General features: G+C 35.9%; 1 protein-coding gene across 6 annotated transcripts in view; it reads right to left on the bottom strand.

The window, feature by feature from the left end:
• Positions 1 to 901: 901 nt before the first annotated feature.
• The window catches only part of qki2 (QKI, KH domain containing, RNA binding 2), a 38073-nt gene continuing 26612 nt past the window's right edge, over positions 902 to 12362 (bottom strand). Inside the window, exons 5-8 of one of the 6 annotated variants that reach the window (XM_084434917.1) lie at positions 10304 to 10391; positions 8850 to 9137; positions 6894 to 6968; positions 902 to 2314 (exon numbers count right to left, since the gene is read on the bottom strand). In XM_084434917.1, the coding sequence (XP_084291043.1) occupies positions 2298 to 2314; positions 6894 to 6968; positions 8850 to 9137; positions 10304 to 10391 (468 nt within the window). In that variant the 3' untranslated portion in view covers positions 902 to 2297. Of the gene's footprint in view, positions 2315 to 6536; positions 7670 to 8849; positions 9138 to 10303; positions 10392 to 12362 lie in introns of those variants that run through there. The other 5 variants (XM_084434918.1, XM_084434919.1, XM_084434920.1 and 2 more) reach the window with 5 other exon arrangements.

Raw genomic sequence — 12362 nt, 5'->3', positions numbered from 1 at the left:
TGCTTCTCATTACAGAGTTTAGTCCAGCATATTTCAGTCAGTAACACACTCTTTTGCTTAATTTCACACAAATCCTGTTCTAAAGATTCAAAGCAGACAAAAGAAATTATTGACGGGGTTAACGTAAAGAAATCATCAAATGTTAGTACAATCGGCAAGAAAAGATTAATCAAATTATGTAACTAGAAATGGTTAATAGCTTACAATTTACATAAGAAGGCACATAGGCAAAGCAACAATGACAAACCAAACGCCCCAGCAAATAATAACCACTTTAAAACTTGCTCAGAGTGAGGCTGGAACCAAATAATATTGTTCATCGAATGGGGGTTTCCATTTTCCACCACCTATGGAATTATATCATCATGGAAAAAATACGTCTCTCATATCATTTTTGTAATAAGGCATACTGTTCATATCTGGAAATGTGATTTAATGTTATTTCTCACATACAAAATATGATAGAAAAATACATTATAAAATGTTACAATGGTTATAAATAGGACTGTATATTTTCCAATGCAGGGAGCTGCTTGGGTTTGCAGAAAAATAAAAGAAAAATAAAAGACAATAATAATATGCTTGAATGGCGAGTTGCAGTTCATTGGCATATACAATACACAAACACTCACTCACACAATCATCAGTAAACATGCTCACACATGTCGACACGGTCTATAATAATACTGCATGGAAGGCAAACACTAAACCAAAAAACACACATTAACAAACAACTCCAGTTCCTGGTCGTAAATATATTTGCCGGATTTTTCCTTTAGCAATATCCCGATTAATAGTAATAATAAAAATAAAAAAAATTACATGCAACTTGATCACAAACGCAAACGTCTAAAAAGTATTGCATTTGCTCTGCATAAATACAACCAATATTATAAAAAAAAAAAAAAAAAGGAGATGTATCTTCTCAAAATCCAGTTATGATAACCAAATAACAAAATGTAATCATAATTTGTTAATAGGCTTTTAGTTTCTGAAATGGTACTGGAAGACCAACTGAAGGACATTTATTCGGTAATTTTAATAAAACTGAAAATCATTTGCATAGGAAGGAAATGTGACATGTCTGCACACAACTTCTAGTACACTTCAATTCTTCAAAAGGAATAAAATGAGTTCTGTACTAATCAACCCCAAACCTTTATCAATTTCAACCTGCTGAAATGAAAAAAAATGCTCCTTGAGAGAAAAATACAGAATCGAAGTAATAGTTTAGAAGTTTCATATTGATGTGCTTCATTGCTGTATAACAGATGTAGTGATGGCTCTATGAACATACACGTATATTTTCACAAACAATCAAATTGCGAGTACCTAATGTAGTGGACAGGGTAAAACTCTATTAATCATTACTTGTAAAGAAAAATATTAAACGCACATGTAACGCCTGCAACATTGTTCTGTACACCTCTTGTTTTCATGATCACGATAAAGAGGAATTGAACAGAAATACCTGATATGTTGGCATATAACACATTGATGGACATTCATACTTGTTCGTAATTGATGATAGTGTAAAATAAGGCACTTGTTTGTTTGTTTTTATTTAAAAAAGACACCGTTTTGGTCTCTAAATATTTGTCATAAGGAAATAAGCATTGTTTGTTCATCACATTTAGACAATACTGTTTGTTTTTTTAATACAAAAAAGGATCACCTGTGAAAAATATATAATCATTTCCTCTGCAGCACCCTCGTATCAAAAAGATATTAATCGATGTTGTGTTTGTACACACTTCCTCATGTCACTGAATGCTTTTCGGCAGCTCTCTGAAGAAAACGCTGGTAGGCAAGCATGGCTTTTACATCCCTTATGGACATTTGGACCTCTAAGTCAGTTTTAAAGTAAACTGCAGGGTTTTTCTTTTAACTATTCAGGATGGTATGAGAACTGCAGTGCACAAACTTAGAGTGTTAAACATTATGCTCAATTATTTATTTTTAGAAACAAATAAAGATGTGTGTATGTGAAAGGCTAACATTAGGATTTTAGGTGTCGCCCAGACAGTGTTATTGCTTTATGACACTTCAGTGCAGGCTGGGAAGCCCAGGTCACCTGACCAAGGAGGTCCTCAGTTTGAGAAGGGGAGTGATTCGGTTCTGCGGGTGGTGGCGTGGGGCCATCACGGCTTCTCGGCTGTGTTAAGCGAATTAAAGCTGCTTCTGGGCTCACCAGCAGGCTGCCAAAACATAGAAGCGAAGGACGAGAGCCAGAGAACTGGTCAGCAGGCAGGCAATGGTCAGGTCATCATTGGGTGAAGAGTTCAGAGGGTCATTGGTTAGTTGCCGGTGGCGGCTGGGTTGTTAGAGAAAAAAAAAATGGACAGACAGAGGGGAAACGAAAAATAAATCAAATAAAAGGACATAAAAAGAACACAAAAGAAAAAAGATAGAGAAGGAGATTAGTTTCAGCTAGTGACGGTTGGATGACAATATGACATTACTAATTACAGCTACTGTAAGAGAAAACTGCTCAAAAGTCTACATTAACACGGCAAAATCATGAAAGCCTCATGATTTAACTCCAGAACCCATCTCCCAGGTGAAAATGGTTAAAGAAGCAAAAAGGCAAAATCAATTACAGAGTCATTACGAATTAAACTAACAGCACTTAATAGTTAGTAGCAGTCAACAGAGTTTGGGACGGGTGTTTGGAAAAACCGACCTCAATCCTGGATTAAGAGATGCAAGGATCCTCTGACTGCTATTAAGCATTAGAGTGCTGCTTCAGTACAAAAGCCACAAAGCTGCTAGTGATAATGATATGGATTCATGAGTAGTTACAGAGATGTGACGAGAGAAGTAAAATCAGAGAGTGACAGGCTAATCAAAAGATTTCTAGACAGCACAAAAAGTTTGGTGGTTTTTTTAACTCAAATTTTATTGCCTTTAAAATTGGACTATTTACAGAATGCTAATCAAACAGAATGATACTAAAGCACATCGGCTGAAATTTAGGGCTAAAACAACACTACAAACACAATGAACACAGTCTACTTGTTTCGCAAGCTGATAAAACTCTTACAAGACAGTGTTTCAAGACTGTCACAGGTACGACATCCTAAAAAACAAAATGTACCCCTTATGGAAAAATAACATGGCATTGTTCTCCAAGCTTACATGTTTATAAATTCCCTATTCATTTACAAATACAATAGAATTTCATAAATGTTCTTGCTTTATAGTTAAACATATTGCTTTCATAAACTCATCTTTAAAAGATCACACACGATAACTGCTTTTCCATACATTTGACAAAATTCAAAAAGAAGCTTACTGCAAAACAACAAAGAAACAAACAAACCAAAAATGGAATATTTCGCCAGTTCGTCTGTTGTTCTTGTGCTAACAGGCAGGCACAGTGTGTAACCGTCCTGCTTTGATAAACAACCTAACATCTCATGAGGTTTTTTGCGTTTCTTGTTTCACTTTGCTCTGTCTGAGTAGCGCAGACTAGGAGCTGGTGATTTAAAATCTTCAGTGCAAAATACTTGTGCCATATTTTTATGATGAGGAATTTCTTGAATGGAGAGTTTAAGGGATCATAAGCACCTTTATAACGCACCGAGCAACTATTTTAAAAAACGAGTGGTGCATTATGATGACTTGCGCTCTCAAACAAGTCCTAACCTTCATAACTGTCTAGTCGATCTCATGTGACACTGTCCAAGCCAGGTGCTAGGAATATTTCATCCAATGCAGGAATCTTTTACAAATGATCAGAGATCTTTCTGTGGCTGTGGACAGTAAGCCAGACAAGGTAGATTTGACTTTTTGTGCAATTTCACAATTGTTATGCATTAAACTGGTCAGTTGTATTGGTCTATTAAATTATGACATGTTAAAGTCTTATGGGAGTGAAATTCACTTATATTGATCAGTAGATTCTCACATTTAAAGTTTTTTTTTTTTCAGGAGTCATAGTTATATGTACAGTTTTGGCACATTCACATGTTTGTAATATGAGTTGTTTAATTCAGTTTCAATTACAGCAATCTTTAAAAGCCGGTGCGCTGTAATTCCCTTAGATCCAGTTTATTCCATTTAAGGCATTTGAAAGATTTTTTAATCATGAATATGCTCAGTGACCCGGGCCAGAAATGATTACTTTTAACTTAAAATACAACGATCAACTGATCTATACATAAAAACTGCAGTAAAAGGTATAAATAAAAGTATAATAAGTTGACGAAAGATTCTCAAGAATGCATTAGAAAATTGCAATATGAGAAGAAAAAAAACAAAACAGATTTTGCAGGAATCAAAGTATCTTTACAGAAGAAATACTGTAATTAGATACAGCTTATAACAAGCCTGAAATAATATTCAGTAGTTTGAAGTTTCTCAATTAATATGATTAAGTATACATCTGGATCATAAACTGGGTAAAATTTCACCTATCTTCTAAACATTATTCATGCTTGTCTGGCCAGGTTGAACTATGATAAATAAGATTATGTTTCATTATGTGAAACTTAAAAAAAAAAAAAATCTTAGATCTTCCTCCAAAACCTAAATCTTGTTTTAAAGTTGTTCCATTATTCAGAAAAACTCTTTGTAAGCTGCCAAAAACTGTTTCAAAGGATCAGGATTGGAAAGTAGATATAAATGGGACACTGTATTCAGGCGGCATAAAATGATCTTCAAATACACTAAAACTATGAAAGAATATTAAAGGAATGACAAATGAAGAATAAACCGAAGCAAACAAACAGGTGAGCTCCATTACCCTTCATCGACTATGAGCCCGAAGGCCATCACAACGTCATCAGTGTAAGGAGTGCAGTGGACAGTCAGTTTTGCTCCATGTAGGTTCTGTGAACCCAAAAGTGGTTCTAACACTATCACACTAGTTTTTCATCTACATGCGTCCACAACTAAACTCCAGGTCATGTTTGTCTCAATATACAATGCATGCAAGTGCTGAAGTTATCAGATCATACCAATAGTCTGTTCCAAAACCTGGTGAGCTGCCTACAGAGGCAGTTGTTATGAGTTAAGTAATATGCTCATTGATTCCATTCTGACTTTAAGGCCATTCGCAATGTGAGGACTAAAGATAGCCTCGTTTTACCTCATTTTAGCCTAAGGCGGAATGGTATGTATCCTTCACGGAAAAGGCAATCCCAGAATGCATTGTGACGTTGCATTCACTTAATTACTGACAAGTATTGATAAAAAAATAAATAAAAAAAACTCTATCAAGTATTTGTGTTCTATGCAGGAGCGTAGTTTGTTAGTTTGAAGCTTTTATACGCGCTAAGTTCCCATCTGAACTGAATGGACAAATTATCAGCACAAAATTTAAACCCCAGTTTATTTAATTCTACGTTTGTGGCGCGCAAATCACCTAATACTGTGCACGCGTTACACGAGCTGCTCCTGTCGCGACGCCGATGATAAAATGTGCGATCCATTTGTATTATTTTGAGAATTAACAACTTTAAAACGCTATGGAGAAAGTCAAACATGATCTAAAACAGCTACATAAACTAAAAAGAAACAGGAGAAAACAAAGTTTTTAAACTACTCATGACCACCCATACTAGAATTTATCACTGTTTTTTTTTTGTTTTTTTGAGTTGCTATAATACAAATAATAAAAAAAGTCAACATTGAGGAGCCATCAATGGTCTCACATGTAATTCTAGCCTTATCGTAACAAATGCTATAGTTAAACAATTACAAGATCTATACGATACATTTTCATTAGGGCAAGTACAAGTTTAAAGTATGGACGTTCTTGAATTACTGACCAAACAAGCAGTTTTTCCCCATGTGTAAAATGTGTTCTGTTCTAATGATGACGGACAGGAAAAACCTGGCCTTCAGATATTCCAAGAGATGACATAGTTGTAATCATTAAGAGCCTGATGAACTGTTAAGGAATAGGAAATAAATCATTTCAATGTAAGAAAATGTAAAGTTAGTTTGACTTCCCATGGCATTTTGAAGTAGAAAATTCTGTCAAACTGATAAGGTTCCAGATGCTTAAATAATATAAAATACATAATATATCCTATGTAAACAAGTAATTGTTAACTATAGGCTATTTCTTTATTGCAGTTATGTTATCAACCAACTTTGCATGTGTGGACTATAGGTAAGATACCACAAATGACCATTTTGCAAAATTAAACAAATAAACAAACAAATAAATGTCATAAGGGAGCATTCTCTGAGACCCTGCTAAAACGGTTCACACATCAACCCCCCCCTATGTGTATCTATATATCCTTAAAGTATCACACTGTTAACTTAGCAACATGCTAACTGCAAACTCTGAATCTATTGAAATCAATTGCAAGTCGAGTCTCCTGTGCGGAATGCAATTTATGTTACATGTTGCCTAAGTAGTGTTCCAAATTGTACATTAACAGTGTTCCATGGTGGTTAGGATGCTCTTTTTGAAGGTAGCTCACTAGATTTTGGAACAGAGCTGAAATCTCTGAGTTTGGAATGTTTTCATAAGCCATAAGGATGTTTTGACCTATTGTAAATCAGTTATCATTTTTTTTGCTCCAGTATTCTATTTTTTTAACCTTTGCTTCAGTGACCCCAAGAACATGCTCAACATATAATAACGAGTAAGATGATAACACCTTCAGTTTCAATGCATTTCTAGGTTGGCAGGTTTAGTGAGTATAAAAACCCTGCACAGTATGACTGGCATGTACTTTACCCAATAACAGCAACACTGAAATCTCAAATGATGCCTTTGTTTGGCAGGTTAGAAGTTGCTAAAAACAGTTCATCTCTTTGTATTGAGTGAGATGCAATGAAAAAGACAGTGTAATCAGCATACTGAAGACGACAAAGTACACACACACACACACACACACAGAGCACAGTTTGAACACTGGAGCTAAACTAACCTCGTTCTGCGGTCACTACCCTTTGGTAAGGATGGACGCGCATATCCTGCCTTCGTACTTTAGTAGTCACTGCACCTGCTCAGAGCGCAACATTGCCAACAAAACAAGAATTAACAGATTATTCATCAAAATACATTAAAACAACATTTCACTCAAAATTGTTTCACAAACAAGGCTTGGAAGTCCAAATTACAAGCCACAAGTGACCTTTTCTCCATTGTGAAATCACATCATATGTTGTTCCCCTTCTCAATTTCCCAGTAAATCTGATGTATTTCCATCAAAACACAAATTCTGCTTAATGCTCTGACTAATTTAAACTATAGAGCCCTTGTATTCCTCTCAATTCACAAGATGCTTCAGATAAAATTAATTCACTACAGGCTTTCATGGAGAATGTTTTTTTCACAAGCACGTTATATTAGCAATAATACTGATCACTCTCTAAATATCTAAGATACAGTTGCAGGAAAAATATTACAAGCTAAACAAATATAGATTATTTTCCAACAGAGGAATGTAATAAGGCTTAATTATCAGTATTTATCTGAAAATATCAATTTTTTTAATCTATGAATAAGTCAACAAAACAGTTAAGACCAGTGTAAACATGAGTAGTAATGATCTTTAGTCTTTTGTTTCTTATAAAAATCAGTTTCTTCGTTTGCTCTTTTGTTCCAAGGCAGCTGTAAAGCAAAGCATTTTTAACACTCGTATGGGCTGAAGACTGTGTAAAACCCCTGAGCATTACTAGCCTTTTGTCGGGAAAGCCATACCTACAAGGACAAGACAGAACGCTGGAGTTAGTCTACTGGATCTCTGAGCAAATGAGGACAAACTGTGTACTCCAAACAGGGTTGGACATACAGAATATAATATGAAATAAAATAAAATGTATCTTTTTAAAATAGAATCAAATGTATATAATAAAACAAATATAAAAATACTTAAAGGAGCCGTATGTAAGATTGTGGCCAAAAATGGTACTGCAACCACTTTCAAATTACTGTAGAGCGGTGTATCCCCTCCCCCTCCCCCCTGACTCGAGGTTGCCAGATAGTCTGGCAGGATCCAGCAGGAACGTTTGTAGCTGCAGCTGTGGAAACTAGAGCTGAGCTGGCAACCCGGATGCCGAAACACTACTGACTTCGTGATTGGTAGATAGGTGGAGGGTGGCGCATTAGGCCAAAACACAACATGACAACATCAACATCAGTTGAGGGCTGCAACTTCACTTTTAAATGACAATATCCTGGCCGGACTACTGTTGTCAGTGATATAAGTATTTGAAATGAACATGATTTCTTAATGTCTAGTGACATATCAGGGCCATTTTATGATTAATTGAAATACATTTCTTACATACAGCTCCTTTAAATAAATTTAAAAAAAAGTATTTTATTGTTTAATAAAATAAAACAATGTATTAACATAAAATGTATAATTATTGGAGTAACAAAGCAATAATATAATTTGCAAACTACTAGTTTATAGTTAATAAACTGCAGTTAATACATTAATAGACTGTATACAAATAGGGAGTGTCCTTCATTCATTGTCACTGTAATTAAAAAAGTGTTATTGTTTAATTAGCTCATATGTAAAGAGTTAGATAATGCTTTGTTAACAACTTATAAACCATGAATATTTCACACTTTAGATTACGTCATGGAAAATCGGAAAATGTCCTTAATTAAGTGCTTTAATCCAGCCTTTATTGGACATTAATTACATTAGTAATTTAAAATGTTTCAAAGTATTATATAAAGTGTTACCTTATTATTATTATTAATATTATTATGAATATAAACTGCTACAGACAGATGAACAGTATAGCAACTGTTGACAAATACCATGCATTTTGGGTATATCATACCAGTCATAACTCCAAGTCATGGTAATCACATAATCTGTACAAAACACCTTTAAAGACAAACAAATTATCAAATCTCTTACCTAAAACACCACTGGAGTCAATAGGATATTCAAGAATGGAGGCAGGGGCTAGGGTGTAGGGGTAATCGTAGGGTGCATAGATGATGCCTGACTCGGGGGTCTGGGGTAAGAGGTGGTGCGGCGTGCCCGTGGGCATGAGGGCAGAGGTCTGGATCTGTCGGATGAGGGGCATGAGGGTGGGTGCGTTGGGTGCAGGGGTACGCAGTGCCCCAGTGGGCATCCCCGGGGAGGGGCCGGTGATAATGCGGGGAGCTTGTGCTGTGGCGGCCAGGGAGAAGGCTAAAGCTGCTAAACAGAACAAGATGCACAAGAGCAAATACACAAAGATGTGAGGGGAAAAGAAACTCAGGTGCTAATCAATCTACCTTGTTTTACATTTCAAAAAGCAAACCAGCTGCCTGTTTGCGTATTAATTCATCCACATGGCAACAAAAAAATTGAGACGGGCAACTTTGGCCCTGGAGGGCCACTGTACAGCAGAATTTAGCTCCAACCCTTATAAAAACTCACCTGCCAGCTTTCTAGCATTCCCGAAGACATAACCTGCATCTTTCGAAGGCTGATTGTGTCTCGGTGGCGCGACAAAGGCAGTCCCAATTCAAAGGCTCCTTCAAATGCGTCCTTTGTTTCCCGTGCAATGAAGGATAAAGCAGATCTTTCGCAGCCTTGCCTACCAGCATGATTTTGCCGAAATATTTTTGACTGAAATTGACGAGTTACACTTCTAAACATAAGTATTGGGTTTCAGCTTACTCAAATATCTAATGATTCAATGTTTGTATCATTAGATATTTGAGACCATGGTGAACATATTTACATAGTTTGTGAACCCTGTTTTGTTTTCAGACAGTTTAATATAACTTTCAAAAAAAGTCCAGTACAAATGTTACTGCCACCCATCAACAACAACAGCAGCTGTCAGCTGCTTGGAGACAAGAACAATCTTCCGTAGCCTCGACGGTCCCATTTAACAGTGCTCGTTCCGACCTTCGCTGACTTCGAAGGATGAAGCCATTGAATTGGGACACAGGTATTGATTATCTTGTTCAGGTGTGTTTGATTAGGGTTGGAGCAGGACAGTGGTCCTCCAGGACCGAAGCTGCCCATCTCTGGTTTAGGTCATTATTATTCCAAGTCGATATTCAAACTTTCTTTTTAATCAAGTTCACAAAACCCCAAAATAGACAGCATATCTAAAACTGAAATGATGTACAAAAAGACTCAGTGTAAGATGTACGCTAAGTGGCTCGAGTTGAATTCATTGCAAGAAAAGATTAGTTTATAACAAAACCCTAATCAGAATGTTTGAGGAATATCAATATGGTGCTCCAATATCTTGTAAACAAAGCTAAAGAGCCCAATAGAGGCGAAATTAGTTTAATATAGAGGGATGAATATTAGAGGGGAGGAGAATCTGGACAGATAAACAGGTCGATGTTTGATGTCATTCTTACGTGACTTGATGTTGGCGTCTCTGTATGTGCCGTTGAGTATGGCCAGCTCCATCAGCTGCATTTTTTTCAAGCTGTCTTCACCTTCAGCCTGCACATACACATGAGAAAAGTTGTTTAGAATAATTTTACATTGTTTAGCTTACTTAAAAAAAGCTGGATTCTACATGACTACACTTTTTGTTTACTAGAATGTTTGAGAAGTAGGCAGTGCAGTGGCGTGGGTAAGCTAATGTTTCACACTTGCTAACAGCTAGCGGATGATTTACTCAGCCACTGTTAAAACAAGCCAGCCCCAAAGAGCAAGAGGTTAAAAAAACAGATAGCATTACTCTCAGCAGCGAATACTGCGACCAACGCCTCTCTGCATTCCCGTTTTCCGTGGCTCATCCTACAAGCTGTTTCCCACTCTGCATAGTTCACTTCCCCTGAAGTGGACACTTTTTTGTCAATTAATGATGAAGCGGTTCATATAAACCACTGGTTCTCAGTCAGGGGGCCTCAGCAAACCTCCAAACGGTTTAGGGGCAACAAGATGACTTACAATTATTAAAATAAGACAAAATTATTTTAAAAAAATTGTTTTTTTAAGAAGAACAACCAGGATTCCCACAGTTTTTAAAAACTTTTAAATGATGTGTTTCTAGACCTGGAAAAGCCTAGAAACATTTATGATTATTATCAGTGTTGAAAACAGTTCAGATTTCTGTGGAAACCGTCATACATTTTATTTCTCAGGATTCTTTGATGAATAGAAAGAATATATATATATATATCACTCATATACATACACACACAATCAATTATTATTATATATAAATATTTATAATTTTTTTTAATATAAATGTACATTCATTTTAAATTATGTATTTTATATTTTTTTCTAGTTATACAAAAATTTACATTAATCTTGTAATATCATGAACGCCTGGAAAAGTTATGAGGCCTTATTATTGTGGACAATATTCTGTTGTCTACAACACTTGTTTTCCACCTAATCATTTATCTGTGCATGACATAAATAAACAGCCATAAATGCACTGATCTACTGACAGCAACTGTATAAAAATCCAAGCCTAAATAAGAGAAAAGATCAGCAACTGACTTTTCGTCAAGCTCTCAGACAGTAAAGTCTGAGTTCAGAGCTGGCCAGGGAGGGGCATGGCAGACAGTCCACAGAATAATATGAACTATGTCAGCAAGCAGAGAAGCGAAAGAAAAGCGGAGCTTTTCAAAGTGGGATCAGTGTGAGAATGTGCGTGTGTGTGTGTGTGTACCACCCTTCTCTCTGCTTGCTTTGCTGAGATCTGCCAGCCAATTGACTGAAGCTAGTGAATATCAACCACTGTATGACTGTATGTTAGTGAAAATACATATATAACAATTATAATCTTTTGATGAAGGAAATGCTGAATTCAACAAAAATTGCTGAAAAATCTGAATTATTCTCGTGAAATTAACTTCTCTTCCATTAGCTTTTAGCAGAAAATGGTGGAAGAGCTAGCACAAGTCAAGCTCAAACCTGTTATGAAAAGACATTTAAAAACTCTATGTACTATAAATCAGTGGTTCTCAACTGAGTTGGTCATGGGACCTACACCTTCCCATGGTCATGAAGCCACAACCCACATTTTTAGGGATTTGAACCAAGCTAATTTATTTCTCAAAAATGGCACACACACAAGTAGGCCTACCATCCCACTTTACTTAACATACACATAAATTGTAAGAATATAACTAACACAAGATAAACTATTTATATCCCTCATTCATACTATAGTTTTTCATTATACAATAGTAAGTTAGTATGAGCCACCACAGTTATCAAAAATATAGAAAATAGCAGAAAGTAAAATAAAGTGGTATTTCGGGTTACGAAATACAATTACCATGGTAAATACACAATACTAGCATGAAGTGTTAATGAAACATCTGGACACTGATCCATATATTTAGGTTATAAAAAAAATACATTGAAAAAATATATACTGGATGCCAAAGCTTTAGTTTAGTCACCATTCAATTCAGGAAAGAAACAAATGGGATGAATTTGCTTAGACAA

Source organism: Rutilus rutilus (assembly GCF_951802725.1).
Source record: "Rutilus rutilus genome assembly, chromosome: 16".
Lineage (NCBI taxonomy): Eukaryota > Metazoa > Chordata > Actinopteri > Cypriniformes > Leuciscidae > Rutilus > Rutilus rutilus.
Note: the sequence above shows the minus strand (reverse complement) of the source record. Positions and strands in the feature narration are given on the sequence as shown.